The sequence below is a fragment of the Chelmon rostratus genome, chromosome 12 (genome assembly GCF_017976325.1).
Source record: "Chelmon rostratus isolate fCheRos1 chromosome 12, fCheRos1.pri, whole genome shotgun sequence".
Lineage (NCBI taxonomy): Eukaryota > Metazoa > Chordata > Actinopteri > Chaetodontiformes > Chaetodontidae > Chelmon > Chelmon rostratus.
Genome location: NC_055669.1, coordinates 8,152,187 through 8,169,186, shown reverse-complemented (window position 1 = coordinate 8,169,186; position 17,000 = coordinate 8,152,187). Strand labels below are relative to the sequence as shown.

At 40.2% G+C, this 17,000-nt stretch overlaps 1 protein-coding gene across 2 annotated transcripts in view; it reads left to right on the top strand.

Moving 5' to 3' along the window:
- LOC121614518 (cAMP-specific 3',5'-cyclic phosphodiesterase 4B-like) overlaps nt 1-17,000 on the top strand; it is a 48,165-nt gene that overhangs the window by 355 nt on the left and 30,810 nt on the right. Inside the window, exons 2-3 of one of the 2 annotated variants that reach the window (XM_041948422.1) lie at nt 2,316-2,384; nt 12,834-12,999. In XM_041948422.1, the coding sequence (XP_041804356.1) occupies nt 12,958-12,999 (42 nt within the window). In that variant the 5' untranslated portion in view covers nt 2,316-2,384; nt 12,834-12,957. Of the gene's footprint in view, nt 1-2,315; nt 2,385-6,427; nt 6,502-12,833; nt 13,000-17,000 lie in introns of those variants that run through there. The other variant, XM_041948423.1, reaches the window with a different exon arrangement.

Below are 17,000 nucleotides of genomic sequence, written 5' to 3'. Positions count from 1 at the left end.
AGGTTCGCTGAGAAATGATGTTTCACGCTGCTCAGATGTCAGCTTTGCGTCATTTAAGATGTACAGAAGCTGTTTTCGAGGAAACGAAATAGCGACCCAGATTAGAACTGAAAGGTCTTTTGATTCAGCCACATCACGTAGGCTTCTTGTCTCTATGTCGGCTGTGGTCTTCATCTCGGTCGGGGCTTTACACTGTGGGCAGCTCTCGTCTCGCTCTCGGTGGACTTGTTTGTCTACACATTTCTGAACGTCTGATATGCTACATACAGATGTTTGGGGCACTTTAGTGTGATGATGATGTCAAACAAGGTAAAAGCCATTCTCACTCTATGTTTTCTCTCACTGCAAAGGGAGAAATGTTGATATGGAGAGACGAAGGAGTTTGAATGATGTTTGAGTTTGGGACAATTAAGAGGTTGGTGGTGAAAAAGGGAATATTTGTGTGAATGGCATGATGGAAAGCCTGTTTAAACCCACATGTACACACTAATGGAGGGGCTGCTGGTTTGTTTTTTTTACACCATTACACAGTCAATCACTGTCAATTTAGTAATGACATCTGAATTCGATAAAGCCAGCCAAGACTTCCAGAAGATAAACAGCACTAGTTAGGCTTTACATTGTACCGTAGAGGTGACGTAAACATCATACTTCTGTGTGCTTGGATTTGATTATAAGTTTGGTATTCATCATCTCCATTGTAGTGAGTGTGCTGAACCTTTCAGTCTGCCTCTAAGTTGCACATACTGCAGGGTCATACTAGACATTAAGTGAGGTAATGTATGGAGATGCCCTAAATGTTCCACTGGCACAGAAGTAGTCATTCTTTGCTGCATATGGGCCCATGCAATATTGTGTTTTTGCACAGGTAAAACAAACACAGAAATATGTGTGTGCTGAAATATGAATCGAGCTATAATAACAGCAATGGGTATGCCTTTTGTTTTCATGTCTGCATGCAGCATTCACAAAATGCGCCAGGGTCTGCTGAGTACATATGAAATGATGATAACATTAGAAATTCCTTTCAAAAAATGTTTATTGCACATAAACACATCTGTTGTTCAGTAGCACGCGTTTATCATTCAGACTTTACACTTCATTTCTTCTTGAGTTGACCTTAAAAACTCATTATGTATGAGCCTGTGGGTTTGTGTGCAGACTCTTTGTTGTTGTTGCAAAGAACCACACATCTTCTTCACTGAGACACACAGGAAAAGAAGTGTACAGTAAGTGTGTGTACTGGTCACACCGTTGCAATTGATTTCTGCCTGGTCACATGGACAGTGTTACCACCACCCACATGTCTCCCCTACTATTGTAATATTCCAGCTCTACTGGGATTTTATTGTCTGTGGACCACCAGCACATAGCTGTTTGAACTTCGGCTTAAATGTCTGCTGGAATGGACACAGATCTGAAAGGTCTTTACAATCTTCAGACTGCAGTTTGTGGACGCATTTTTTTTTGTCTCCAAAACATAACATTTACTCATCCCTGGAGCATTTTCCCTCATTTACAAATATCTCTTTTTTTAGGGCTGTGCATCAGTTTGGCATCACACACAAACTCTATTATGCTACACTCGTGACATTTCAGTGGCATGACAGACTGTCCTGCTGCACTCCTGAATTTCAGAAGTGCACTTCCCTCTAAGCCCAGTTCATAGCATTTCTGTAATGTGCCCGGTCATGTGTTCTGAACTCTGGCCACTGTCCTTTTGTTCTCAGTCAGTGCTGAAACAACAGGGCACATACATCCAGCTTCTTGTCAAAAGGACTGCTATACTGATGACTCACTTAGTGGCTGCTTGGTGGCTTTACTGGTGATGTGGCTACTACACTGCCTTTTCTGTCGCTGAACGTTGATGTTCCACTTCCAGCTGATGAATACATGCTGTGACTGGCATTATGGGGTTTGCAGACTGAATGAGTGTTTGTCATGCTGTGGACTGTGATTGGAAAAAAAAAAAACAGTTGAGGGTGAATACAGAAAGCATTGTGTGCATGTGTGTGAATGCTGTGTGTGTGTTTATGTGTTAGATGCTAATGTGAACTGTGATTGTAATAACAATTATGTGTTTAGAGAACCATAGAAACTATCTACTATTAACATCTACTGTTAGTATCATAATGTTGCCCTTCTGTGCTTATCATAGGAAAATATCTTGCCCCTTAGAGACTGTAATATTGCCAGGGATCCTTGTTCCCTTTCCTCTGATCAATCACATAGTTTCAGCTGGCCAAAATATTATCAGTTTTTAGCTGTGATATGTGATCTCTGAAATTGTAATCCATACATTGTTTGTCTTTCAGGCTGACAGTCTGCTGACGTGGATTCCCGCTCATCCTCTCGCCACTGGCTCAAGGAGAAGCGCTTCAGCTGTGAGTACACTTTTTCAGTGTCTGGGTGGCAATATTGTGGTCAGAATCAGTTTTCCGCTGCCCGCCTTATTGCTGACTAAGTAGTGTATAAGATTTCTTCATTGGTTTTCAAGCAGAAGGGTTGAGAAGAGTAGTTTTGTCTGTGTCATGGAGCTACTTGCTCAAAGATTTACAGTAGGTCTACAGTAAAGTACATTGGTCAGCATAAAAATGATCGTTTCTTGTGTTTGCACCACTTGACCACTTTCAGTTTGCAAATGTGCGTGACTGAATGTAAAGCTGAAACGATAAGTGAATTAGTCGATTGACAAAAAAATTATCTGCAACTATTTTGACAATCAAATAATCATTTAGGGTTTTAGAAGACTGAATATCTTTGTGTTTTGGAATGCTGGCTTGTGACTGGCCCTTTTCACTGTTTGACATTCAATAGACTCATCATTTAACTGAATGATCAAAGAAATAATTCACAGAGTTTTAATAACCCTTAGTTGCAGCCTTAGTATAAATATTGATAGATAGTGAACAGGAAGTGGCAGGTGTGTGATGTGTGGGGTCTATCATTGTTCATAGGCCCAACCACTCCCTCCACAGCAGGATGTACTGCAGCCGACCCGTGTGCAAAGAAAGAGATGGATCATATCGATTTATTCAATTGAGCCTCAACAGTATCTCCATAGAGCACAGGTCGGAGCTGTGCACTGATTCATTTCTGTGTCAGCTGTCATCTGAAGCATTCGCAGCCATGATGACATAGAGGTTGCCAACTGGTGACACTCACCAAAAGCCCCTTCTGTGCCCCAGATCCAGCAGACTCTGCCAAGCCGTCTGTTACCTCCTTACTCTCCAAGTCATTTGTTATGATTCACCCTAAAAGCTTTAATCCATGTAGCTGGAAATGCAAAGTCTCATGAATGGATAGCTGAAGTGTCAACACAGACAATACTTCAATCACAAAACCTTAGTGGATGTTCAGTAGGATGTCTTGAATACGATGGGGTAATTAATGTATGCGTGTATGAGTGGGTGTTTGAATTTGACAGAGTGGCACTCCCTCTTAATTGTTGGGCTTCTTCAGCAACTCCAATCAAACAGTGACTCATCTAGAGTCACAGTTGCCGTGTGTCCTGTCCCACCAATTATTTCTAATTTCTTTGTTTTTCTCTTGAATAGATTGATAGGTCTGTATTAGCACAGTAACACAGCATTAAGCATTTTCCACCTCTTTGGTCTAATTACAAGAAAGGACAAAGAATAGTATCAGTGATGAATGCTGACTACAACTGAAGGAGCACACTGTGATTAGCAGAGGATGCTACGTACACATCATTTTTACATGATGACAGATCAGATCAGATCAGTTAATCGGTGTATAGCACAAAATTAGACCTTCTCAGTTGTTACATTTGTTTCCTATTTTGTAAGCCAGTTAAGGCAGCTTGTGAGACAGCAGAGCTGCTTCTACTAATTTTGTAGTGTCAGATTGAAAGAGTGGCTTTCTAATGACTTGATGATGAACTTGATAAAACCCATGGTGTGGCAGCAGAACAATCCTAAAATGGCCTTGTGACATGTGCAGTGGCAGCAGGCTCACAGAGTCTGGCCTGTTCAGGCTCTCTCTGTATGCTCGTACAGTAGGGCAGTGGGTTCCCTGCACGTGGCCTCCGCAGTGACGTCATCTTTCGGCCGCCACAAATTGGTGTGTTGTTTCTCTCCCTCCTCAACAAACTCCTCTCAGCCCTCACTCGTCTCAAAAGTTCATTTCTGCTGGAATCTGCTTCACCGCGCTGAATGCAAATCCAAACAGCCAAGTTTCCACTGTGACTTAGTTTTGCTTTTTCTGTGACAAGTAGTCTATGTTGACAAGTGGGCTTTTTTTTGAGTATAATGTAAAACTGATGTTTGATAGGTGTCTACTTAAATTACATGTTAGAAGAAAATGTATTCACATTTACATTGTGAGAGTTAAAAGAACACTGACAGCTTTGCTTTACGGCAACACTTTATTTTTATACACTTTATAGCAATTTAAGCAGATTTAAGAAGAGTTTTAAGTCTTTATTAATGTACAGTCATCTTCAACAATTCTAACTTCTCTTATGAAGAAATCTAATATTAAAACTGTTGTTTACAACAGTATATTGTCATTTATTGCCTATTTGTACATGATCCTTCACTTGTGGGTGCCTACAGGAGGAGTTAAAGTTTTTCACAGATTCATTTTCAACACTTCATTTATTCATTATGGTGTTTTCTAGACCATTTCTACATGTTTATATGCTGCTTATACTGTATATGTTAAATCAAGGGTGGGGTCAAAGTGTTAATCAATCAATCAACTAATCAATTAATGACTAAACTCTTCCTAAATGGAGAGAAGCTCTGGTGGACCCGTATTTGACATGTTTGGAATCGATAAATTGGTCTGTCCCTGTCTGTGGTTCGGCTATTCATAGCTGTAGATGTACTAATTTCAATAAGCTATAATGTACATATTATGCAATGGTTATTATTATCGTCTGACTTAGTCAGTGAGTGTAAGGGCACCTGCATGAAGAGCAACCGCTGCTTTGTGTGTTGGACATGCCCACACAAACAGTGTGGGACGGAGGGATAAGATTAGAAAAGTGTTTGCCTTTAAACTTATTGCAGCCTTCCAGCAAATGCTTTCTCTTTGACATACAGTTCGTAACCTTATATATTCATACCAAAATTAACCACTTAATAAGTCTGGCCAAATATTGATTGGTATCATATGCTGTGCTGCGTGAATTACATTAAGATGGATGTGTCTGAGAGGGTAAGAGGCTTGTCGCCCAGATAGGATGTACAGACTTTTAGCACAAAATATCTCTACGTGATAAACTGATTAACTAATGGCACCCAGCAGCATGATTGTGTCGTTGTGTATGGGAGTCTGTGAATGTCACTAGTAGCAGCCTCATCCTATAAGTAACATTTGTTACATAGATTTCATTTGAATCAAAATCAGTTAGTAATCAATAGCTGCAATTTTTGGTTTCTATTTTCAGCCACAGTCACAAAATAGTTGAGGAGGAATGCAGGGTTTTTGCTGGGGTGATTTGCATTTTGAGCAATTATATGTATCTTCCTAGCCATTCATCTAACATTTGTTTGCTGTTGTCTACAGCTGCTACATCTAAAATAACTTTGTTCCATAGAGCATACTGCAAAACAAATAAAACAAATGGCTGCACACTACAGGGACGCTCTAGTACAATGTACTTTTTTTCGTCCCACTTGTGCCGTTATCATGTAAGTGCCTTGTGGCTGTGTGATTAAAAAGGACCTTGAGTTTGAAGACTTTCTGCTTCAGGCAGCTCATTTGATGCCCTGGAGACCAAATGAGATGAATCTTATTAATCTTTGTCTCTTTTTTTTTCCTCTGTTTGCTTCTCGAGGTTGCCAGCAGTGACTTTGGAAATATTAGACGTGACAAATAAACAATACAATGTTTAAATGCTCTCAAATGGTCTCAAGAAACGATTCCAATGTAGATGCAATATGATGAAATACTGTGTTGACATTGAACTAAATATAAAGTGTGATGGTGACTTTGGCCTATTCCTCAGTGAGGTGCTTTTCAGGTTCCAGCAGTCCTTTCAGTGAGATCCATGGCTATTATTTTCAAGGTCAGAAGGAGAAACCATTATATCTCGGATATATTTCTGCTGTGATAAAACAAGATTGCATAATCTCTTTTATTTGGTCATTGAAGTGTAGCTCAGTGTCAGAAGATGACCTTAAAGCTTTTCCGAGAAAGTGTAACTCCAGAGGCAGACAGTATTTCAAAGTATATGTGTGGACACTGAACATCAGTGACTGGAAAGCAGTTTTTTAGCCCAGTTATGTCACCAGTGGACAGGCTATTTGTTCAAACTGCAGGTCCAAAGGTGTGAATAAAGTGGGCGTGGTGTTGTTTAGATTGAATAAATGTGGGCAGGTCCGACAGAGCAGCAGGACCTGCTTTGTCAACAGCTGTCGTGTCTTGTGACTAGTGCTGCTTACTTCTCCATTTCACACTCACGAGTAGATGAGTGAGTTGTTGGATTACATTAAATACAGAGTCATTTTCCACTTAATGGATCAAAGCTAGGTAAGTGGGGTCAGTTTGCTTTGTAAATGTGCAGTGTGTTCTTTGATTTTGAAGGAAGTGCTTCCTTTATTTAGCAGTATGTCTGACTTCTCTGGCTGGTAATGATTGACCACTGTAAAGTTAATCTGAGAAACCATCATTGTTGAAAGCCCTGCATTTTCCACATAGTGACTGAATGTAATATTAACGCACTTCACACACATGGTTTCTTGAGCCTCCTTTGTTTTGGTGCCTCAAAAGCTACCTTTGTGTGGGTGTCCAGCAATTTTCAATGTATGACGCTACTGACTCACCCTCCACAGCTCTCCATTGTGCATGGATGCTGTGACACATAGACTGACTGGTCAGATGGGAACATTTTCTCACCGCTGCCAGCAATGCAGCCTTGCTGACCTCTTATGTAAGATTTGTGACAAAAGTGCAAACATTGGCTGTGATGATAGCATTGTGAGCTGGCCATTTACATTACCTGCTGAGATGAGTGCCTTATATCCTAACCTCAGGTCACTTAATGTACATGTCTTTGGAATGTGGCAGGAAGCCATTGCACCAGTGGGAAACCGCGTTACACACATTGAACCACTTATATTCTATATTCTATATAATTATATATAATTATTTGTTAATTATTTGGTCTGTATAATGTCAGAAAAGGTGTAATAATGCCAAGAACAATTTACCAGTGCCCAAGGTGGTGTCTTTAAATAGCCAAAAAAATAAAACTGATAATGATATAAAATGTAAAATACTCACATGCGAAGCTGAAACCAGTAAATGTCTGGCATTTATGCTTGATAAATGACTTAAATGATACATCAATTCTTTCTTATCAGTCTTCTGTCAATCCACTAATAGATCAATTGTTGAATCGGCGATACACCAACCCCAACATACAGTGCTGTATCCGGTGCTCTTTGAGAAAAGCATGCAGATGATTAATGTGCTGCAGCATCTTTTCTCTCCAGAGACAGGATGCTGTACTCACACATACTTAATTCATACTTTTTTCAGCACCCCAATTTAATGGAAGAAATAATAGCCTTGCAGCAAAGTCTGTCCATGTCCTTTGCATTGTCTGTGAGTTGTAAATTAAGAAAAAGTAGTCTCCATTAGTTTTGTTCCCTATTGCAGTGATGATATACACCACAACCAGCACAGTGATCACGCAAATGTTATGGGCTATCTTTATTGTCCCACTAGAGGAACTTTGTTATGCAGCAACGGTTCACATCATGACATCAACATCAACTATAAATCACAGAACAAGCACAGGGAAATTCACACCATGTACAAATAGTTAAGAGTGCAACTGTGATCCTTATCAGATCCTGTGAGCCAAATCCTCATCAGCATCTCGAGTGCTTCCCCATGACCGTGCATTCTGTTGGCCACTTCGCATCAACAACCAATTATTTGTAGAGGTGCAGGGAGCCACTATGGGGATGACCTATTGCTGGGGTTACAGAAACGAGAGCTTACTCGAATGTCCTCGTTCTAGAAAGTGTGAGTACATTTTCAATCCAATGTCTTTTGTCCAGTGATCTTTGTTTTTGAGTGAGTGGTGTCTTGGGTTTCAGGTTTAAATGCTCTTCAGAGTCTCAGGCTCGTTCCTTCCCTGAATGTACTGACAGAGCCCTGACCTCTTCACTGAAGTGCCGATGGCAAGGAAAAAGGCTTATTAGAAAGTTATTTTGTAACCATTTTCATTTCATTTCCTTCAATAGGCTTACTGGGAGAAAAAACTTTTTATTGGTACATTACTCCATAGAAAAGTGAAGATTTCCTGTAGATAATAAGCTTTAAATGCAATCTGATGTGTCAGAGTTTGTGTGAGCTCATCTATCCTCTAATCTAATCTAATCTTAAAATCTAAATTGGCATTGTAGCCACTTAAAAAATATGCAAAAGGCATGAGTGACATGAAGGGGTTACAGTGGCATGGTTCAGTCAATGTCACTTAGCTGTTTCATCATGGAACTCAGAATTCCATTGATGTCCTTGATGCTGATGACCTGTTGGGACATAGAAATACTAATATGTAGAAGACTTGTGAGTAGAGAGTCCCACATGCGTTTCTATCCAACATTAAACCACCCAGACTGTGGGTGTGTTGTGTTTCCTGTTTTCCCCGCACTAGTCAAGTCTTTGGAGATGCAGCAACTTTCGAAAGGAAGCACAGAAACAAACCATTAAATCCTGTATTCCCCCTGAAAAAGTGCTACACAGTCACAGTCTATTGATCCTTTTGGCTATGGTGTACATACAAGTGCTGCTTACTCAGTCTCAGATGGCATATGGTTGCGCTGACCTGTCTGGACCTTGCCTCTATGATTTGTGCCAATAGTCTTTAGTCTTTAAATAGCTTTAAAAGTGTAGGATCCCGCCTGGACTTCTTCTGCTGAACTTTCATGACATGATTTGATGTGACCTTGCACTGATAACTATCTTCTCTGCTTGTAGTATTTCTCGTTTCTCATTTTTTCTTTGTCTTTTTTGGTGCTCAGGCAACCAATAAGGATAATTTGTTAGTAATAATATGCACTTTGGAATGCTGAAGTTTTCTGATGACATATAAAATATTTTCATGGGAAATTTCTCAAACAGTGCTTTTTGAGAGGATCATAGTTGAAGCACTTAACAGAAGAGGAGCCTTGGCTTTGAGAGGCTGAACAGTTGTAGTCTTTATTACTTTTGACCATTGTCAAAATGAGCTTATCATTAGCCACAGTAGCAGTTTGGGTTAAAGGAAGGCAATGCCACCACTTTGGTCAAGAGACCGAATTATTTTAGCAGCCACTGGATGGATTACCATGTAGTGGATTGTACAGACATTCATGGTCCCCAGAGGATGAATTTTGCTGACTTTGATGAACCCCTGATTTTCATCTAATGCCACCATTAGTTTGACATTTTGGGTTCAGAGTAAAATCTCTCCACAACTATTAGATACCAGACAACTTTGTACAGATATTCAAGGTTCATAGAGGACACATAATTAATAACTTTGATCTTCCCCTGACTTTTCACATTGCACCAGAATTTCAGTGTGTTCAACACTTTGATTTATGTCCAAATACCTGCAAAACTAATGACATTCCCATCAGCCTCAGCTTTACTTTGTATTTCATGCTAACAAGCAAATGTCAAGATGCTAACATGCAAAACTACAATGGTCAGCAGCTAAACATCAGCATATTAACACAGCCACTGTGAGCATATTTGCATGCTGACATTTAGCATTTAGCCCAAGGTATCAGTGTGCCTAAGTGCAGCCTCACAGACTCCCAGTCTTGGTTACACATAATTATTATGGGGGGGTTCTTATGAGGGAAGATAAATTGATGCAATTACCGTACATGCTGGAAAGTGTAATAGTTTAGAACATTGAGAGCTACTTGGACTGGTACTCACTCAAACTGTCTTCTACTCTAGTTATCGGCACAGCTAAAGGCTGTTTTTGTTGGTGTCAGATTATGTTGGATCGAGTTTTTGAAAAAGTATTTCTAGCAATAAAATACATACCTCTTTAAATCTTTAAGTGATTCTACAGTCAAATGTTCTACCTAAAGTATGTTTCCTTGTTATGGTCACAATAACCACTGTTCAACCATCTGCTTGAAACTTCTGTATCATGAAGTATAAAGACTTTCAGTGATGTTCTCGTGAAACCTATAATGGAAACATCAATACAGCCTCATACATTATTGAGAACTCTTTTCTCCTGCTGAGATTTGAACTGGCAGCTATAGCTTACAGATGCTCAAAACATTAAATGTGTGATCTGCTGTCATTTCACCTCTCATGTCATTTCTTTTTCACACTAGCTGAGCGCAGCAGGAGCACATCTAAACACATATACAGATGTTTGTTTGGAAAGCTACAGACAAGATTGGGTTGTTTGTGCAGATGAGAAATGCTCTTTTCATGCCACTTGACTGCAGCTGCTGGAAGGCATCAACAACAGACTCCAGCAGTGGTCCAACACTGACTTTAACACAAGGACACAGTGCCTGCCAAATAAGGGGTCGTGTAGGGGGAAAACAGGGAGGGATCAATAGTGACATGGAAAATATTGATTCATTTCTGTCATATAGATTAGTCACTTGTGTCTGCCTGTTGGTGCTTTTCCACCCACTGTGGTCATTCTATTATTGATGAGTTTACAGTCATTGCATTCAGAAGAGGCAGACAGACAGGGCTGCTTAAAAAGACCCTCAGGCACATACATCATGCACCATATCATATAATTCTTCTTCCACAAAATCATTCTCACACTGTGTTTTATACCGTAATATACACCACTGTTAAAGGAGTATTATTTTGTGTTTTTTGTGCACATTTTTGTGTACATTCACTACAAATCATATTTAACATCATCATTATCCACGAAGCTGAATGTCTAGCAAAGATTATTAGGAAATGAACACTGTCATCTAATATCTCAAGACGTTTCTAAGAATTGTGTATGTCCTCTTTCAATGTTCTAGATTCAAATCAAAATGTTTCCAATTTTTTTTTTAGGCAAATTGTTTATATCACTGCTTAGACAACATATCAAATTTCATTTTGGCTTTTTCTGTTGTATGAAAGAAAGAAGTCTACAGCTATGCTAATTCTCTGTTACACTCTGCTTTACACCATCTTTTGCTTAGTCCACATGTACGCAGGTATTTTTTCAAAGCATAGCCTTTTCTAAGCGTTTTGGCCTTTCGTCCACACACAAACAGTTTTAGGTGACTGAAAATGGAGCTTTTGGAAAACTCTGTCCAGGGTCAAGATATTCAGAAACTCAGTTTGCAGTGTTAGTGTGTTAACACTGAAAACAACATTTTTGGCTTGTGACGGCAGAGTGTACACTACGATCTCCTTTATTTACTATGGTGAAGGTGGGTCATGCCTTTGCCATAGTAGGATTGGACCCCTAGCTGCAGGTTGTCTACTGGTAATACCTTTTTTTCAGTTTTCTGATTGCCTACATGGCTTTAGGGTTAGGTTTATGTCGTGCCCTTTTGTTTTGGCAGGCTTTTGACAGCACTGAAATGTTGATATGTTTTTGCATTTTTTTTAAACACTGCTTGTGAGGACAGGATTTTTTTGAGAATGAAGGAGGAAAAACCCTGTTATAAAAAATATCCATATATGTGTCGACTAGGCATTAGTTTAGCATGTTAGCATGCTAACATTTGCTAATTAGCGCTGAACTTACAATAAAAAAAACAATATTGTTTAAAATTACCGTACTGTACCATACGTCAGCACATTTGAGTATTTTCTTCTTTGATTTGGAACCATACAAACAAAAACAACTGGCTCACATGAGACAACACTTGAGTTTTCAATAGACAGCTGAAATGCTGCATGGCGCTGCCCTCCCTGTTTTTGCATTGATATCAGTGCTACATGTACTTGGAAATATCCACAATGTCAGTGAAAGAGGGGAAAGCATGTCATCAACATCAACACGTTCACTCGCTCGCTGTGTAGCAGTGTATCGGTACCACTACAGTGAATGACAATGTGTAAATGTGGCTTAAAGGATAATTCTCACGGTGGAAACAGCCAAATCTACTGGTGGACACATTTCTACCATCGCATGGTAATAAACCGTCATACACCCAACCCTAAACTGAAGCATAGCTGAGACTGATGGGGTTTTATTATTTTTGCAAATATTTGGTCATAAACCAAAGATCAAATTTGAACTTTGACCTGATGATGGCGTTAGAGGACAAGTTGAGGGATCATCAAAGTCACGGCAGTTCATTCTGTGGAGAACATGAACGTCCTGTCCAAATCTCATAGCCATCCATCCAATAGATGTCAAGATATTTCACTTGAAACCAGAAATGTCAAGCTCATGGTGAAAAGGCAGGAAAAGGCAGCAGATCACGGCTGAAAACATTTCTAAAAGTAAGGTATCAAAAAAGTTTTGTTTTGGTATTGACATCAGTTCTTATTATTGGAACTAGTATTGAAAAAGTTCCAAGCCATACAGTTCTGTTTTATACATTTGTTTCTTGTGTTTTTTCTGCCTTCAAACTGTTTTTCCGTTGATTTCACTACTGTATGAATGTCTGCTTGTACAAACTTGTATCTGCTGAGGTAGGTAATCCACCACCGTTCATGTAATGTCTGCGTTTTTGTCAAAGTTATGTAATGCAACGCAGTGTAGACTCGTGAAATTGCTGCACACAGAGCTGCATTACCAAGTCAGAACAGTAACGCAAGTCAAGAATTGCAGACATGATGTTTGCTGTGAGGGAGGCAGAATAACTTTTGGAGCTGGATACCTTATCATTGCCCCCACCCTCCTCTCTGCTTCCCATGTGCAGGCGTACCGGTGAGGCTGCCCAGTCCAGGAGAAGCAGGAAAGAACTGCGTTTTCGGAGAGAGGATCAGAAACGGGGAGTGGGAGAGAGAGAGCGAGAGAGAGAGTCTGGCTGAACATCCCTCAGGATGAAGAAAAGCAGTAGTGCACAGGGAGTTGCACCAGGCGATGTAAGTATTGATTTTTTCCAACCACCCATCTGTGCAACCATGAATCTATCCATGCATTCATTACACAGCCACTCATGCCACTTTTTATCTGAAATTCTGCATCTCGCCTCTAAAGTTTACAGCCCGATTCGGCAGTTTGCACAGTTACGACAATACAGTGAGCTCTAGTGGGAATATACTGAGGCAGCAAGGTGCAGTACGTCTGTGCGGTGGTCGGTGACTCATAAACAGATGACTGTACTGTACACAACAGACCGCTATCCGGCAGGACATGCTGCAGAGAGTGAGATGGTGTGTGTGTGTGTGTGTTGGAACAGAGACGGGGGGGTGAAGGACAGTGTGTTGCGTGTGTGTGTCTGTCCGTGTGTGTGAGAGAGCTAGGAAGATGATAAAGACAAAGAGTTGAGGAATGATGCAGAGTTTAGAGGAAGGAGGCAAAGAGCGGGAAGAAGAGGAGAGGTGTTAAAAGACACCCGGAGACATTTAGGGCATTGACTGAATGGAAACATAGATGAGAGGAGGAAGGACAGATCTGACAGAGAGGCCCATCTGTTTCTCCTCCACGCCACCGGTGTTTATGACTGGGCAGGCAGGCCAGATCATTAACTTTGACATTGTCCAACGAGCTCAGAGGCCAAGCTACATCCTGGATGAAGAAAGTTTTCCTGCTGTGACTGGCCTCCATCATCCTCTAACACCCTGAGAGTTCTTAACCAGCTAGTCTCTGAAAATGTCTTTTAATGCAAAATATATTGTAACAGTTGTCTGAAATACACAATTTCCAGTATAAGATGCAATATTAATGAAGTACTAATTCAATTATATCTGTGTATTATATATTTTATCATGGTTATAGGAGCTCAGAGAAAAGGTAAATGTGGTTCTGCAAAGACATCTGTTATTCTTTACCTCTCACCACTTTTGAGTCCATCTCCCACCTTTCATTCAGATTCTATAGCTTCTTCATTATTAAAGCAGTCTACAGTGATTTTTTTTTTCTTTATCTTCAAGACTCAATAATTCAGGCGCTACATCGAGCCATGCTGTTAGAGCTTCACTCCTAAAGCTGTCTCATGTATATCATGTTCTTCAGAAAGGCTTTTTGGAAGTATCCCAGAGAACACTGGAGTTGTTTAGGCTCTGCAGCCAAGAGAGGCCTTTCATCTTCATCGAGAAAACACCCACTCCACCTCTGTTTGACACTGGAGCTGCACTACCTCTCTTTCAGACTGATTGTTTTACCTTTCATCTCAGTTCCTGTCCTTTTATGACCATGATGCGGCACATATGGTATGGAAATCCACGTTTCTAAATTTACTGATGCTTTGAATTCTATAATGATCAACATCTTCATCCTCCTGCCTTTTAAACAGGCCTACACTCAGAGTAAATCGGCTGTATTTCCTCCTCCAAATGGAATTTGGACCACAGACGTGGGATCAATGAAAAACTAGAATTACATGTCCAGATGTCAGAGAGGCAATCAATACACAATTGATGAATAATTTGGCAGTGTGACATATTGACAAGAGACTATTTAGATCTCTGCTTCTAACGTTTGGGACTGTTTCCACTTACACAATCACTCCTGTCAAACAGAGTCATCGGAACAGACTGATGTTTTGCCAGATTTAATTTTCACCCCTTTTCAGTGGGACAGAAAGATGGTGTCTTTAAAGGGACAGACGCAATGAATCAGACAAATTGCATTTCCTAGAAGGAGCAGAGGAGTCAGCAGCACTGTGTTCACTGACAATCAGAGAGGGAGGCAGACTCCTGTCGCTGTCTGTGGTTTCTGCTGGTCTCCTCCATTCACTCTGTCTTTCCTCTCTCATTCAGAAACGTTTTTTTTCCCTGGTCTCATCCCTCTGTTTTGCAGTGAACTCTCTCATTCATGTTTCTTCTTTGTTTCCCAAACTGCTGTGTGCCTGCCGTCACTTTCACTGGAGAGAGGAGTTTTGGTCTCCCTTTATTTCTTAGTTTCAGTTACCTCCGCCTCATCCTGTGACACCACTCTGCCTCCCTTCACTCGCCCACTCATTGCTTATCATTTCTTTCTTTTGACCTCTCATCCCTCCTTTCATCAGTACGTGCACCGCTGTCATTTTAAAATTTCAGAGAGGATCTCTCTTCCCATGACAAAGAGCCAATTAGGACTTGAAACATTGTGCTTTTCTTCATGCAATAAAGAAGAATTGTTAATGGGAACAGATTGCCAGCCCCCTTGGGAAATACAACAGTTACAGTTTTTTGGATGCATCACTTGAACAAGACAGATGTGCCTGTGTTTTCACAGTGCTTTCTTTTTTCAGATATGAAAATCGAGCAGATTTTTAATTGAATCCTAAAGGACGATGCATTTTACTGTCAACGTCAACTGTTTAATTGTTTCAGTTTTATTCAGTACTAATCAGTCTACATACAGTTTACAGTTTGACGGTTGTTTAAAATGAACAATCACAGCTACTCACGTGTCTGGATTTGCAGTTTTTCTAGTCGTCTGTCGCTTTAAATTTAACCCCTCTGGTTTCTGGACTGTTGGTTGGACAAAGACGTTTGACATTTGAAGAGGTCGCCTTGTGCTTTGGGAAACAGTGATGGCAATTTTTTCAAGATTCTGAGATTCAGAGTGACCATGAAATTTATGAGGAGATTAATATGTAATTAAAATAATTATTAGCCTTAATACCTACAGTACTAGAGCTAGACCGGTAAATCTGCCAGGATCAATATATCAGCTGATAATAGCTTATGCAGAAAGATCAGTATCAGTGCACAGTGCCTGGTGGCCGATAATTAAGAAGAAATTACAGAACAGAAATACCGCAGTAGGTCTGAGGTCATCATTATATAGTTTGTCCACTAGAGAGCACTGAGAAGTTTTCCACTGTAACATGGTCACACTTGGTCACAATTATATAAAACAATCCGTATCAACAGTATTGTTTATGTTACGTTTACAGTGCTATTGGCCGATATGTTGGATTTTTTAAACTCCCAAATATTAATATTTTCTAGCAACAGCTAACTGCATTAGGTGAAATCCAGTCAGTCAGGAGAGAAGTAGTAGGTGATCATATGCAGGCTCGGTCTTGTCAAATTGTGACGAGCTGTTAGTGCTGATGATGATGGTGAGGTCAGACAGTGGCTTCACTCTTCCTCTTTCTCACACTCTCACACTTGCTGTCAGCATCTGCCTTTCACACTTGTCTCCTCTGTCTGCCCTCCTGCGCCACATAGGCAAAGTATACTGATATTTTCATCATACCTCCCTGTCTCCCCTGTTAATCTGAAGCCTGTCAGTTTCATGTACGCTTGCATGCGATGAGCATAAAGTGGAGGGTGGTGCATGCAGAACGAGCTCTGGCAGCCGTCTCGGTTCCTTCAGTGCTCCCCCTCTTCTGCAACCCATCATTCCTCTCGGAGCTCCTTGCATTAAACACACAATTTATATTCAGCACGGCTTATTAAACATGTCAATTAGCAGCTCAGGTGTTGTGGGGCTGAAAGAGGCTTTGATAAAACGGCACATTTTTCTCTGTGTAGCGAGGAGCATAAAAACAAATGTAGCCAGTGTACGTTTATCACTTTGTCAGATCAGGGATATGTGCAGGGTGTTTAGTTAGCGTTTAAACATTTGGACTGTCGCTGTAGAACAGTCATGTTAATGTGCACTCAGTTGCTCTCTTAAATCTTTTCTACCAAAAACCCTTCTGTTACGCATTACTTAACTCTTACATTTCCTTTTATTAATTTCCTTTTTCATTGCTTTTTACTTTTTGCTCTACTAATCTGTAATGTCCGTGTAGCGGTTTATGTTTTCATGTTGTCTTGTTTCTGTTTTTATCTTGTATTGTTATGAGATTCTGTTTTACAGGAACCTGCTGTTAACCAGTTTTAAGTGGGCCAGGCCAGTTTAAATGTGACACGTTTTACATCTGTAAATGTTACTTTGAATCTTTCTCTGTATTATAGTAATAAAAATGAAAATGTTTATTAAT